Genomic DNA, 16300 nt, shown 5'->3' with positions numbered 1-16300 from the left:
GGTCAACTCAATCCCTACATTAAAAAAGGGGCTGTTTGAGATTAGAAAAAAGGTCTATTTTTCTTTATAAAAATGATTATACTTTTGTTTATGGGTTATAACTGATAGTGTAGCAACCTAATACCAGTCACCAGCCTACTAAAGGTGCACCATATTTCATTAATTTGGAGCTTTTTTCAACTGCCTGTGTAGCAGAAAATGAAAGTTGAGTTGAAAATATCTGGCGCTGATTTCAGCTACAATGCATGGTGGATATAATAGTAAATTTGTTGTGCAATGTTTTTTCTAAGGTTCATCAACTTTTAAAATGTGATGAGGACATTGCAAAAGGGAAAGACTTCACTTGCGACTTTTTGACCACAAAGGTCTATTTTAGGCCTCATTCACATGTCCATGTCTCAACATGTATGTGAAAAAATGGTACCAGTGTCATCAGTGTTTTGGATCAGTATGTCATCAGTGTACGGTCCGTGTATACGTTTTTACCATCAGTGTGTTATCGGTGTTTTTCACAGATGGATAAAAAATAAACAAATTACAAAGTTTCTCCTATACTTTGTGATGCCATCCATGTGCTGTACGTGTTTTTCATGGACCCATAGACTTGTATTGGCACTTTTCATCTGTGATACCAGAAAAAAGTTTGTGAGTTTTGCATGGATAAATGGACTGCGAAAAAGCAGGGACATGTGAATTAGCACCATGGACTATAAGGGGTACGTGTTGTATCCTTGAAAAAAACGGATAGAACATGTATGTGCAACACGGACGTCTGGATGAGGCCTTAAATAGAGGGTAAATTGCCTCTAGCCTTTGATAACCTTTATACATTGTAAGATTCACCAAATACCATGATAACAGTGTTACAATTGTTAAAGAATGCAAATACGAGCTAGGCATGGATCTTTATTTCTTTATTCAAGGACTAAACATAGGAAAGACTTGTACGACACCAGCACAGTGCACAGAGATGAGCTATTCCACAAAAGTAGTTAGGTCGTAAGGACCATTGAAAGGGAGTACTTGCTTAGTCATCTGTCGTTGTGAATTTAAGAATAGCAATAAGTTTGTCTATGCATAGGTATTCAAATCAATTTTAGGGTGGGATGAAACCGGAGTTTCCATTTCATGTTCAAGAAACATAAATATCTATTTTTGAAAGTCCTTTTTTCATAAAAATGTCTATTTGAAGTTAAAGAAGAAAATTTTCTGTATTTGACGAATGGTACATGTATTCATAAGGTGTTGCATAAGGTTTTGTCAGTCAGTGTTTTGTAATTTCCAGTAATCAGCAGTTATTACGAGGGGACGGTGATACTAAAATCATAAGGGTAAGAGAGTAATTAAGTAATAATAATATAATTATATTTCTTTATTTAGAACAGTAGGTTGTGGAGAAAAGACATAAAGATTGTTATAAATGTATAAAAGTACTTACATAAAACAAGGACAAAGGTCCACTAAACGGATCAACTTTTAAGCCAAATATAAATTTTAACTGGGAGACTAAAACATGAATAGCAGCAGCGGTTGTAAAACCACTAATCAAGGAGTCCGACAGGTAGATGACTATAAATCCAACTTGTAGCAACCCTAGAGCCAACTAGAAACCAAGAAAAGAACACATTGCTCCTTATTAGCATTTAGTATACAGTTAGAATAGCAGAATAGTGAGATGTCCCGGTAGCACTGACCTGGAAGATTCCAGCTAGAACTGTGACTGATGCGGCTACAACAACTCTTTTCTCATTCAAGTCTGGATCAGTGTCATCATCAGGGCACAGGCGCAGCACAGCAGTGCCAACCATTAAACTGAGTACAGGAAAGGGACCTGTAATAGAACAGTTTTATTAGAAGGTCTAGAAGAACTTACACTATTAGCAGTTTCACTAAATCTCTTCTATATGAAATTATAATATATTTGTTGCGACTTCTTGCTATTAATCTCTAACAATATTTATGATCTTATGAGGAATAGCGAGAACAAAGGTAATATTCTCTTCCCAATATTTTATTGTTTTATCAACCTAACCAAAAGTCAATTTAGATATACAACTTCAGTACTTTATGCAGATCATGTTACAGTGAACAAAAAAGAAAGGCATATAACATCAAAACCACAGACTAAAGACTGGGACAACAAAACAAGTAAGCAAAAATAAAATAAATAAAAAAGGTGATAGGAAGGGGGCTAGGTAAGGGGGGTATGGGATGAAAGAGGCACACAGAAAATGTAAAGTGTGAGGTCAAAAGAACATACAAGTATGATGTGTTATTATACATATTTCTCCAAAGGACAGACTAGCACTTGCCAACTGTGGATGGGCATATGCTATCCATAAGTTCCAGATTTTTAAAAAATTTAGCCTGAGTGTCATTCAAGACACCTGTATGGTCATAAAGATATCTACACTGGCTTCTGGGAATTTCCAGGAATAGCATGTACTTTTTTTTTCCAAGCAGGGGCTATCGCTTGCTTTGACGCTAAAAAGAAAAAAGTTACGAGTCCATATTGAGGAAAAGTGAGAGTGGAACCTTAGTGAGGGAAGTATGGAAAATAGCACAGACCATGTTATAAACACGTGACCAGACGTGAGATAACTGCAGGCAGGCTGCCACTGATGCAACATACCACCTTTGGAGGCACACCACCGAAAACAATTGTCATGTTAACCAGGGACCATCGGTGCTGTCCGTGTGGGAAACATGTACTTGCCCATGAGGACTTTGTATGAAGATTCCATTGCACTGATGTTTATGGAGCCGGAAAAAGCTACTGCTCATGCATTATACCAAGCAGCTCTGTTTCGTGTATCCACCAAGTTTGTCTCCCATCTACAAACATACAGTGGGAAAAATAAATATTTGATACACTGCCGATTTTGCAAATTTTCCCATCTACAAAGAATGGAAAGATCTGTCATTTTTATCATAGGTGCACTTTAGCTATGTGAGACAGAATCTAAAAAAAATCCAGAAAATCACAATGTATGATTTTGACATAATTAATTTGCATTTTATTACATGAAATAAGTATTTGATACAATAGACAAACACAACTTAACATTTGGTATACAAACTTTTGTTTGCAATTACAGAGGTCAGACTTTTCCTGGTAGTTCTTGACCAAGTTTGCACAACACACTGCAGCAGGGATTTTGGCCCTCTTCTCCATACAGATCTTCTCCAGATCTTTCAAGTTTAGGGGCTGTTGCTGGGCAACTTTGAGTTTCAGTTCCCTCAAAGGATTTTCTATTGGGTGTGTGTTTTGGGTCATTGTCATGCTGGAAGACCACGCCACAACCCATCTTCAATGCTCTTACTGAGGGAAGGAGTTTGTGGGCCAAAATCTCGCGATACATTACCCCATCCATCCTTCCTTCAATATGGTGCAGTCATCCTGGCCCCTTTGCAGAAAATCACCCCAAAAGTATGATGTTTCCCCCACCATGCTTCACAGATGGGACAGTGTTCTTGGGGTTCTACTCATCCTTTTTCCTCCAAACACGGTGTGTGGAGTTGATACCAAAAAGTTCTATTTTGGTCTCATCTGACTATATGACCTTCTCCCATGCCTCCTATGGATCATCCAGATGGTCATTGGCAAACTTCAAATGGGCCTGGACATGAGCTGGCTTGAGCAGGGGAGCATTGCGTGCCCTACAGGATTTTAATCTATGACGGCATAGTGTGTTACTAACTGTAATGTTTGAGACTGTGGTCCCAGCTCTCTTCAGGACATTGACCAGGTCATCCTGTGTAGTTCTGGGCTGATTCATGACCTTTCTCAGAATCATCCTTACCCCACAAGGCAAGATCTTGCATGGAGCCCCAGACTGAGGAGTATTGACAGTCATCTTGTGTTTCTTCCATTTTCTAATTGTGCCTACAATTGTTGCCTTCTCTTGAAGCTGCTTGCCTATTGTCCTACAGCCCATCCCAGTCTTGTGTAGGTCTATAATTTTGTCCTGGTGTCCGTAGACAGCTCTTTGGTCTTGGCTGTGGTGGAGAGGTTGGAGTGTGATTGATTTAGTGTGTGGACAAGTGTCTTTTATACAGATAATGAGTTCAAACAGGTGCAATTAATACAGGTAATGAGTGCAGAGTAGGAGGGCTTCTTAAAGAAAAACTAACAGGTCTGTGAGAGACAGAATTCTTGCTGGTTGGTAGATGATCAAATACTTATTTCATGAAATAAAATGCAATTTAATCATTTAAAAATCATACAATGTGATTTTCTGGATTTTTTTATATTCTGTCTCACACATAGTGTACCTATGATAAAAATTACAGACCTCTCCATTCTTTGGAGGTGGGAAAACTTGCAAAACCGGCAATGTATCAAATACTTATTTTCACCACTGTAACTATGTATAATGCTGAGGGAAAAGCTATTCAATACTAAATAGACAAAGGAAATTATACTTCTACAGTGTGGAGATGATTGTCAGATACATTCAAATGATGTAAAAGTATATATAGGGTCAAAACCAGGCATGTAACTTGACAAGCAATGTTTTATTTGAAGAGTGAAAAGAGCGTCACTTCCACAGGTAAAATAAAAGCACTATTTTATTTCTTTATACCATAAAACCCGACATACAAAGATGAAAAACTGACGCATTTCCGGTGTCTTATATGCCCTTAATCATAGATGCTATGAGGGTAATATAATATTTGCATGTAGCTCAACAGTGGGGCACCAGAGTCAATATTACTGGTGGGCCTTTGGCACCCTAGTACAACACTGTCCACCCCAATAATATTCTGGTTATTTCCTTCCTAATTATATACAGTAAGTGAAATGACTCACCAACTGATATGTGTTTTGATGTGCCAAGAAAGAAGTAGATGATGACTGGAAAAAATGCTGCATACAGTCCATAATCTGGTGTAACATTTACCAGCAATGCAAATGCAAGACCTGAAATGATATAAAGTTATAATTTACTTGCAATATCAATTAACCTTGGTTATATATTTCTGGAAACTGTAGGGAATAATAACGCCAGTAGAAAAAACTGTTGGAAATAATTACACCAGAAATACCCCAATTCCATGATACTGTTTGACTTGATTAATTTACCTTGCAGGACTGCTATCAGGCCAGTGCTAACTCCTGATACGATATCACCGAGAATCCATTCCTTGATTTGGTACATGGGAAGCCATGAAGCAATGGGAAAAAATGTAAATGCTATTCTTTTAGCCTTCTCTTTTGAGCACCTAGAAATGGATGATAACAGCGTGTTTATTTTAAATTTGAACAGCTCCCAAACATACAACCTCTATTCCAAAAAAGTCAGGACGCTGTGTAAACTGTAAGGAAAACAAGAATGCAATGATTTGAAAATCTCTTATAGCATTATTTTACTCACAATCGAACATAGAACAGAATAGAATCAGAAGTTGAAAGTTAATATTTGTTTCCATTTCATTTGGAAAAATTAAATCATTTAGAAATGAATGGCAGCAACACATCTCAAAAAGTTGAGGCAAGGCCATGTCTGATACTGTGTAGAATCACTTCTATTTAGAACAGTCTTTAAACTTCTGGGAAGTAAGGAGACCAATTGCTGGAGTTTTGGGAGAACAATGTTGTCTCATTCTTGTCTAATGTAGGGTTCTATCTGATCAACAGTCCTGGGTCTTCTGAATTTTTCATTTCATAATGTGTCAAATGTTTTCTATTGGTTAAAGGTCTGGACTACAGACAGCCAGCTTATCGCCCAAACTCTTCTTCTCTAAAGCCATTCTGTTGTGATGGATGCAGTATGTGATTTAGCATTGTCTTGCTGAAATATTCAAGGGCTTCTCTGAAATAGACATTGTCTGGATAAGAGCAAATGTTGTTCTATAACCTACATATAATGCTGAGCATTGACAGTGCCTTTCAAAACGTCTAAGCTGCCGATGCCATAGGCACTAATTTAACCCCATACCATAGGCCTTTGAACTATGAGCTGAAAACAAGCTGGGTGGTTGCTCTCTTCTTAAGTTCTTGAGTCCACAGGACACTGCATCTATTCCATAAAGTGTTTCAAATTTTTATTCATCTGACCTCAGACCAGTTTCCAATTTGCCTCCATTTTGAATTAACTTTAGCCAAGAGAAGACAGGAGCTTTTCTGGATTGTATTGGTATACGTCTTCTTCCTTGCCTGATACAGCTTTAACTAGCACTTGTGGATTGCACAGTAAACTATGTTCACAAGTAATGATTTCTGGAAGTATTTCCATAGCCCAGGCAGTGATTTGCACAACCGAATTATGCCTATTTTTAATGCAGTGCTGACTGAGGGCTCACAGATCACTAGCATCCAATAATGACCTCAGGACTTGTCTACTTGTACACATGGATTTCTCCAGAAACTCTAAATCTTTTGACGATATTATATACTGTAGAAGGTAAGATATAAAATTTTACATTGTGGAACATTTTTCTGAAATTGTGCCACAATTTTTTGAAGCAGTTGTTCACAGATTGGTGAACTTCTGATCATCTTGGCATCTGAGAGACTCTGCCTCTCTAACAACATCTTTGTGCACAGTCTTGTGACTTAGATGAAAATTGACCCACCAGTTGTTTTTCATTAGTATCACTTACTTCTGCAGCTTTTTGTTAACCCTGTCCCAACTTTTTTGAGACGTGTTACTGCCATTAATTCCTAAATTAGTTATTTTTTTCAAAGGAAATAGAAGCATGTCTAACATTCAACTCCGATTTTATTCCAGGAAAGTGAGATGATTTTTTTTCTCACTTGTCATCCATGTCTTGTCCATGTGCAGTCCATATGTAATCTTTTTTTTATTCAGCAGTTATTAATCATTTACAGGACCATTTACAGTTTGCTATTTTACAGAAATGTAATGTATCCTTAAAAATCAGACGCCACTCTGATGGTCCGTATGGCATCCATTTTTTTCTCGCACCCATCCGTTTTCGGAGTGAAATTTTTTCTCACACCGAGTACCAGGGCTGTGGAGTCGGAGCCCATTTTGGTGGAGTTGGAGTCCGGATAAAATGGACCGACTCCGACTCCTAAAATATATAATAAATTGGGTACAGTAGTTCAATGCAGTTTGTAGGGAATATTTTTTCATAAGAATTTGGGAAAGTTATGCAATGTCCTATAAATGTCTGTCCTATTCCTGATCTAAGGGTCTAGACTTTTAGCTGAGATGAATCTGTGCTACAGTAAATTTATCACTCAAACATGAGCCATGTATGAGGGAGTCGGTGTCCTGGAAATTGAGGAGTCGGAGTCGGAGGTTTGGCTTACTGACTCCACAGCCCTGCTGAATACAGCTGAGAAAAAAAAATGCAGATCTGCATGCCTCATTGACTAACATTGGTCTAAGTGCAATCACTTTTGTTATCGGATTGCACTCGTTTGAGTTATACGCTTGTGTGAGTGAGCCTTAGGAGATTTCCAAATCAATGCATTGTTGTTTTCTTTACATTTTACACAGTGTCCCAACTTTTTTGGACCTGGAGTTGTCTATTCCATAATTATTTCTGTCCAAATGAGATAGGACAGCTAGCATTCAAGGTTCCATGAACTAGTTAGAGATGCCAATAACCATCGCTTACTGAAATTGTCATTAATCATTGCCAATACAAACAGGAATAATTGCTATACTTTGATAAAATCACTTTGGCTTTTTGCTTTGACTTGAAGCGCTTGTGAAACAACTTTTTAACAGTTTGGTTTAGTTAAGGTCTCATGCCCTTAATTGTAATATATAGACATAGATCCTGGTCATCAGATGCCATAGGATGGAGATATATAGCATCAAACAGATTATAATACATGGCCTTGTGTGATTCTGGGAGGCGAATAATGTTTAACAATGGATTAATGGCCATGCTTGTAGCAAATATATATGGGTATAATGACTATTTACTGCCCTGTCACATTGAGTATTACAAAAGTCTATAATATGTACCAGCAAGTGACAAGAACTCTCATGACAATGAATACGATCATTATTGCAGTGTATATGACATCACTGAACATTTAATTTTTTCCCAATTGAAGCCCTATAGGTGCATCACAAGTTGTGGGAGAGTGTGGAATGGGCCCCAGAGCGGAGATGGCTGAATACACGTGAGTGCTGCCTGCTGCTGCTAGGATTGAAGATAACGCCAATCACTGCAGTTTAACACTTCATGTGCTAAGGTCTATAGTGACCATGACATCTAAGAAGTCAGACGGTGGATGACGTGGGCAAGGAAGGGAGTCTTTTTGTTATCCTATTGGTCCCTCCATAGCTCAATTAGTGGGTTGCCATGGCAGTCTTGGCCTAATGAAGGCCCTCATCGCTGCCATTTTACTACTTCTGTTAGGGCCTAAAAGGACAACGCTGCCAGGACAATACACTTCATTATAGGAGGTTCCAAGGCAGGAGGGGTCCACCACATGTGTGTAGATAAAATAAGTTTTTATTCCAAAATCGTTAAACATCTTCATCAGTATATATTCCATAATAAAATTAGGCAAAAGTTCTACTAGACATGGTAGGTATTACGAGTTTCAAACCTTTGAACCCATTGGTTCTTAGTCATGACTCATTGTTTTTATGGAATATACACTGATAAAGATGTTTAAACAATTTTGGAATAAACATTGAATTTATTACTCACGTGCTGGATCCTTTATAACCTTGTAACCTTTTGTGCTAGATTGACTCTCCCAAGTGCTCCCATGCACTGTGTTTCCGGTGAATATTGGCCGATAGGTGGGTGAGATTAATAATATTTCTTTCACTTCAATATAGAAGTCTGCAAACATTTTTCAGAAAATTAAGGTAAAACATTGACAGTAACTTTTCAATGTCACTAATGTGTCTAGTAAAATAAAAAAAGCATTCTTATCTCCCAGACCAACACTTTCTCCACTCTGAGTACTGTGTCCCTTGTCAATCTTGTGATCAAATTAATACTGCTACCTATCACTGATGGGCTACAGCTTTACACTTCTGTCAGACAGAAGTGTTCCATCTGATAGGCTGTAGCACTCACAGTTCCATCAGTGGATGCTGATGGGCTGCAGGATTCCTGTGACACATGCAATCAGTGGCCGCTGATAGGCTGCAGTGTTTACGAGACATAAACAATGTTAAAAGATCACCAGATGACACAGCGCTCAGACTCGAGAAACCATGCTGGTCCGACAGGCAAGTATGTTTTTTTAATTTTACTATGCACATTAAGAACATTGAAAATGTGTTGTCCAGTAGTGGACAACTCTTTAAAGCACTTGAAAAGAGTAATTATATATATATGTGTTTACATATTATTCTTTATAATATGTTCATCATGAATAGTGTGATTTTTGCGTGATGTATAGGTATTATCTGTGATTCACTGTAATGATAAAGAGAAGACTACTGGGCAATGACACATACAGAGCAGAAAGTATCAGTCCATTATGAGGCTCACTGAACAAAGTGAAAGCTGTAAAATTTCAGAATCTTTCTTTAATATACGAAAAATGATAAATATGATGAAGTACATGAACTCCGAAATAATGCAAGAAATATATATATATAAAAAGTAACAATTTTTATTGAGAATACAAAATATAAAAAATGTAAAGACAGTAGGTAGTGGTCATAGGTGATGACTCAAAAGCAAAGACAAACAGTTCAGACAATAGTTGTATAATGATGGCAAAAGTATTATACATTACTAAGTAGGTCCATAAGGTAAAATGTATTTGTTAAAATGTGATTGTGCTTCACGAATATCATAATAACATGAATCCTAATAATTGGACCTGAAAAAGACTAACATAAAAATAGTAACATTGCTCACCCATGTCACAGAATGTCCCTGTATGAAGTGTTCACAGCCCCTACGCGCGTGTTTTATATTTTGTATTCTCAATAAAAATTGTTACTTTTTAGATATCTTTCTTGCACCATTTTGGAGTTTATGTACGCAATCATATTTATCATGTATTTATTGGGTGTTGTATAAACCTAATATTTTGGGGAACTATGTATAATTCCTAAAAATATGTTTAACATAAAACTTCAAAATTAATATGTGATTTTCCAATTTCCCTTTATTAAGCACCTGTCAGCTCTTCTTACATATTTGGTTTAGCAAATACTTTTCTTAGTTGCTGAAGCATCTTTTCTTAAAGGGAAACTGTCATTTTAAAAATGCTATTAACCTGCTGATATGGGGATAATTTGCATGTTAATAGTGTGCTAAAGCTGTGTGACTGCCACACTGAAAGCCACGCTACCTGGAAAAAATTAACTTTATTTCTCCCAGCAGTCTCCGGCTTTCAGTCATAGGGGTGTGGCCAGCACGATTTAGTACCTAGTGAGCGGTGACTTTAAACACACCCCGGTACTGACTGACAGTACTGAGCAATGACTTAAACCATGATGGACATGCCTCTATGAGTGAATGCTGAGGCTACTGGAAGGAATAAAGCTAATTTCCACCTGGCAGCTGTGCTTTTAGTGCGGCAGCCGCACAGCTTTAGAACTGAAGATTAACCCCATATCTGCAGGTTTATAGCATTTTTTGACATAACAGCTTGCCTTTAAAAGTCTGTGTTGTTCTGTTCCCTTTCTATGCCTTTTTAAAATGTATGAAGAAATTGACAAATAGGCTTTACCCTACCCATTGCTAATAATTTGTATCAACACAAAATCTAAGGCAATTTTAACATCTGAGTCTGAGATTTCATCAGGAGCTTCCATCGCAGAATCTTTTCATAAAAAAAATAATGCAGCATGCGGCAAAACGGCGGACTCCTCAGCAGACTCCTCAGCAGACTCAACTCTATTATAAGTCAATAGGATACATTAAATGCCAATGGTGTTCATCATATGATGGATCCAGCATTGCCTTGTGGTTTCCAATATAATCACAAATGTGAATGCAGAATAATTAATTTAAAAGCAATTATACCTGAACTCAGTATCTATACGCATATATGCATTTTGTTACACATCCATTTAAACTGTAAAATAAGGAAATGGCACATACCCAAAAAATAAACGTAGATGATCCAAAAATGTTTTATGGTATCTATCCAATTTTTCATTCTCAGTCTGGAAGGTGTTTTCAGAGTATATAGGTCTAGACACCACATACTGGTTTCCAACTGGCTCATACATTGTTTTGAGTTATTGATCTTTATCTTCTAAGAAGTTTGTGAATTATAATCAACAAAAATAAATAAAAAGCAATAATCACTTATTAGACAAGAAAAAGCCTATAATGGTAAGTATACTATTTTTTTTACATAATTTTAGAATTTTTACAGAGATAAATTAAGAGATTAAAAAACTGTTATCGTATAATAAATCCTGTATTTAAGTCAGTTAAAGAGAACCTGTCATGTGTCCCTCAAAAATGAGTTTATTACATTAACAAAATCAGTTTGCTGCCGTGAATCTGCCGCTGCTTTCCATTTTTAATTTTGTCCCTCCATTGTGGAGAAATGCTTTTTTTTTGCTATTTTGGCACCAAATATAGTTGATGTCCAAGAGGGCATTTCAAGTTTTTTTTCTTGTAGCGTGTAGTTCTCCCCCTCTATGTTGCTGCCCAATCGCCACTTACCAGCATCTGAAACAGGTTGAACAGCTTGATTTTGAAATATCTCCCTGTTCTTGTGAGTCCATGCTGTAAGAAGACTAACCTAAGCAAGAAGACTAACCTGAGCAAGGAGACTAACCTGAGCAAGAAGACTAACCTGAGCAAGGAGACTAACCTGAGCACATGTCACAGGCAAGTCACATTGAGAACAGGGAGATCCTGCGAATTTACGCTGTTCAACCAGTTTTAGATGCTGGTGAGCGGCAATTGTGCAGCATCGTAGAGAGAGAGGACTACACACTCCAAGAAAAACTTTCTGAAATGCCCCCTTGGACCACATGCATCGAAAATAGAATAAAGGGCATAGCTCCACAAACAAAGGAACAAAATTAAAATGAAAAGCAGCAGCAGATTCAGGGCGGCACAGGAGATTTTGGCAACGCAATAAACTAATTTTTGCCACACATGACAGGTCATCTTTGGAGGCTTTGTCTAAAGAGAAGACAACCGCATTACAGAGCACCAATGTTTTTCCTTCTCATATTGTAGGCAAAGAAGTGACATTTAGCCTGCAGTATGAGATGCTGTCCATTGAAGTAAATAGCCATCCATGAAATGCATGGACAAATTTCATTTACCAGAGCCACTGTTTCTTAACACTTTTCTGCTCTCGTGTCCCTCCATCAGATTTATATTTGTAACTAATGTTGTAAAGATTGCTTTAACATGGATAACGCAACACTGGGATATCACAGCTAAAAAAGTGTAATTTGACACTTAACTCGACATCAGTCCATGGCTTCTGCAATGTTATCTTAATCTTCCTAGGTAAGATAACCTTCTGTGACAAGTTATCAAAATGATAGCATGTTTCTTATGGTAAACATTGCTACATATGTAGTGTTTAGGAAACATTGTACTTAATGCATGGGCAATTGAAAATTCACAATGGTTATTATGCAGAATTATTAGAGATATTTTGCACAATTACATTGGACTGTAAGCGAACTTCTAACTACATAATTGTGTAAAATATAGGGAAGGCTCCACACAGTGGCCGAGATACAACTGTGACACAGCCTCGAAGTGGAAGAACACCACATATGTATCATGTATGTGCGCTTTTGAAATGGACTGCTTAAAAATTAATTGTTAAATTGAATGATAATGGCTGCACTGTATCTGAAAAACCAAGCAGTCATTATCAATCGACACTTAATTAACAATGAATTTTGAAACAGAAAAGAAAGTTGAACTGTGAAGACTCATTAGACCTATGCTTTCTTGCGCAGCATCACTTTCACATCACATGCATGTCTCACCAGTGCGACAGCTGTTACATTTTAATCAATAGATCTTGGAATAATAATTTCCACAACTGGATGTGTTAAAAAATGTTCCTGTGCTGAGATAATCTTATTAATGTGCCCCTGCTGGGTACTGTTATTTTCTGTGTCTGACCTTGCATAGCTGCTCTAGTTCATGGTTGGCACATGCCACAGATTCTGGCTAGGGAAGGAAGCATAAGTCACTTATAATAAGTGTGTATGTAGATGAACAGCAGGGGCTCATAGCTACTACTTTCTCAGTTAACATATTTCTCTGCCTGTCCATTTTATCACAGGAGCGAGTGTTTCTGCCACTTCTTCATCCCTCTAATCTCATCATGAATCAAATCAATGACATAGGAGCTCCAGCAGGCATTGAGCTGATAAGTCACTGACTTGATAGATGATGAACTCAGACTGCTGGAGAAGCGGCAGAAACACTCGCTCCTGTGAAAAAAACAGACAGGCAGGGAAATGTGTTAACAGAGAACATAGCAGCTGTGAGCCCCCTGCTGTTTCGTTGCTATACTCTTTTATCATAAGTGACTAATATTGGCTAGGAACTGTGGTAAGTAACGACCATGAGCTGGAGCAGTTCTGCATGGTTGGAAATAACAAATAACAGCACACAGCAGGGGCACATTTATACGATTATCTCAGCATAGGAACATTTTTTTTAACACATCTTGTAGAACTTATTATTATTCCAAGATCTGAGTCTCATCTGATTTACGGAAGAAACTAGTGCATGCTGCAATTTTTTTCACATGCAGACTCATTGAAAGAAATCTCTCATCTGCACTCTCCCATTGAATAATATTGGTCCGAGTCCTGTCCATTATTTTCATGGATAGACTAAAAATATGCTTGTGTCATGTATTGCAGTATAACGTATGCTTGCTGGTTCAAGTAACTTAAGGGCACTTAAAAACAAATTGTATTAAAAAGTTTTTAGAAATATTGAAAAAATCAAAACCATAACAGATTTAATCAATTCACCTCCTTTATTTTAATACGAAAATAAGTGAATAACTAAACACGTGTTATTGCCACGTTCACAACAGTCAGAAATATCAAAATATAGAATAGTTTACCTGTAGGTTTAAACTTTGCGAAGAAAAAAATCAAAATGCCATTTTTTGGTTGCTGCATCTCCCCCAAAAATGTAATAAAAAACCTCTCAAAACATTTTATGCACTGCAAAATGGTACAAATAAAAATGACAGCCTGCCATGCATGAAAAAAACTAATTCTCAAACTGTATCACTGATGAAAATTTTTAATAAGTTACAGGCCTCAGAAAACACAAAACTATTTTTTTTTTTACAAAGTTCCAAAATATTTTCAGCACCTTAAAAACAAAACAAAAATAACTATACAAGATTGGAATTGCCGTAATAATACTTACCTGAAGAATCATGGTGCCATTTTTACCACACATTGAATGCTTTAAAAATAAAACTAAAAAAACAATGGTGGAATTTTTTTACCATTTTTTTCTTTACTTTTTAAAGTACTGAGAAAAGGGGATCATTCAAACTTACAACTTGTCCCTCAAAAAACGAGCCCTCATACGGCTATGTCAACAGAAAAATAAAAAAAGTCATGGCCTTTGGAAGAAGGTTAGAAAAAAGCAAAAAAAAATAATTCACCTCATTGGGAAGGGGTTAAAAAAAGTAACGAATTAGAAAATGGGAATGGAAACAAAGAAAAATATTTACAAATCATTTTCTTTAAATAAAACAAACATTTCAAAATTGCTGAAATAACTTACTTCAAATTTTCTAATTTACTATTTGAGAAAAATTAAGAAATCATAGTGTAAATATAATTGTATAATGTTTGGGTTTGTAACATCACTTGTCATGGGATCAGGTGTAAACTTGGATTTTACTATTAAACCATATGGACAGTTAGATGCACATGTGTAAATGCTTTATTTCCATGTGTTGCTATAACCTGCACTGATAAAACACTTACATCAATGTAATAAAATGCATCTTATTCTATATGTTGTAAATCTTTTGCTGCTAATAAGTAACCATATTGTAAAGCTTCTTTCCACATAAAACATTCCTAAGTATCTACTGCTCATTCTAAAACTTACCCAAGTATTAAATAATTTGTTTGGAGTTTACCTCTAAGTGTCTGTGGTATCTTAGTCCTTTAAGTGCCTAAATGGAAATCTTTGACATTTATTCACAGAGGATGCATCAGTAGGATGTCTTATCACCCCTTTGTAATAATTAACATGCATTAACTTTTACAATATCTTTTAGATCCAAAATGACCTTGACCATTGATAGTGGAATTGATAGGAAATGAAAGGTGTGGAGAAATGTCTTGAAGGCATCTTAAGAATATATCGGTCTTGGCACTGTTAAGTGTAATACTTTTTTATTATCTGAAAAGTATAAAATTAGATTCTAATATGTACTCCTTATGTTCAACAAACTGATATTGAATAATCAAATCCTGTCTCCTCACTGCCTTTTTACAATCGAATAAATGTGCCATTTTTCATTAGGACATGAAAAGGCAGTGACTATTCACCCCGTGATTGTAATCCCAAGGCTACCGCTTCCTAACAGCGTTCAGTTTCCCCTACTAGCAAAGATGTAACTGAGGGAATTGAACCAGCCGGTATCTACTGACAGGCTATATAATGCTCTGCACTACATTAGTAGTGAAGATATTATCTACACGATCATTACATCATATGTCCCAGTTTCCCTGTGGGACTATTAAATATTGTAAAAAAAATATCAAAAAATGTTTTTGAGTGTTTAACCCTTTATGCCCCAAGCCTGTTTTCACCTTCATGACCAGGCCAAATTTTACAATTCTGACCAATGTCACTTTATGTGGTAATAACTCTGCTACGCTTCAACGGATCCCACTGATTCTGTTTTTTCGTGACATATTGTATTTCATGATAGTGGAAAATTAGTTCGATGTGACTTGCGTTTATTTGGGAAAAAAATCGGAAATTTGGCAAAAAATTTGAAAATTTTGTAATTTTCAAACTTTTAATTTTTATTCCCTTAAACAAGAGAGTTATGTCACAAAAACTAGTTAATAAATAATATTTCTCACATGTCTACTTTACGACAGCAAAATTTTTGAAACATAATTTTTTTGTTAGGAAGTTAGAAGGGTTAAAAGTTGACCAGCGGTTTCTCATTTTTCCAACAAAATTTACAAAACCATTTTTTAGGGACCGCATTTCATTGGAAGCGACTTTGAGGGGGCCTATATGACAGAAAATACCCAAAATTGACATTGTTCTAAAAACTGTACACCTCTAGGTGATCAAAACCACATTCAAGACGTTTATTAACCTTTCAGGTGCTGCACAGGTACTGAAGAAATGTGGAAGGAAAAAAATTAAACTTTTCACAAAAATT

At 36.5% G+C, this 16300-nt stretch overlaps 1 protein-coding gene across 2 annotated transcripts in view; it reads right to left on the bottom strand.

Annotated features, from left to right (window-relative positions):
* Window positions 1–15123, bottom strand: part of LOC141165999 (chloride anion exchanger-like) — a 58437-nt gene extending 43314 nt beyond the window's left edge. The window contains exons 1-6 of one of the 2 annotated variants that reach the window (XM_073652182.1): window positions 15001–15123; window positions 11014–11170; window positions 5087–5226; window positions 4814–4924; window positions 1695–1831; window positions 1439–1603 (exon numbers count right to left, since the gene is read on the bottom strand). In XM_073652182.1, the coding sequence (XP_073508283.1) occupies window positions 1439–1603; window positions 1695–1831; window positions 4814–4924; window positions 5087–5226; window positions 11014–11144 (684 nt within the window). In that variant the 5' untranslated portion in view covers window positions 11145–11170; window positions 15001–15123. The remainder of the gene's footprint in view (window positions 1–1438; window positions 1604–1694; window positions 1832–4813; window positions 4925–5086; window positions 5227–11013; window positions 11171–15000) is intronic. The other variant, XM_073652183.1, reaches the window with a different exon arrangement.
* Between the last annotated feature and the right edge of the window lie 1177 nt (window positions 15124–16300).

The sequence above is a fragment of the Phyllobates terribilis genome, unplaced genomic scaffold (genome assembly GCF_046119375.1).
Source record: "Phyllobates terribilis strain yellow unplaced genomic scaffold, ASM4611937v1 Scaffold_11__3_contigs__length_659146591, whole genome shotgun sequence".
NCBI classification, from domain to species: domain Eukaryota; kingdom Metazoa; phylum Chordata; class Amphibia; order Anura; family Dendrobatidae; genus Phyllobates; species Phyllobates terribilis.
This window is presented reverse-complemented; position numbering and strand designations above follow the sequence as displayed.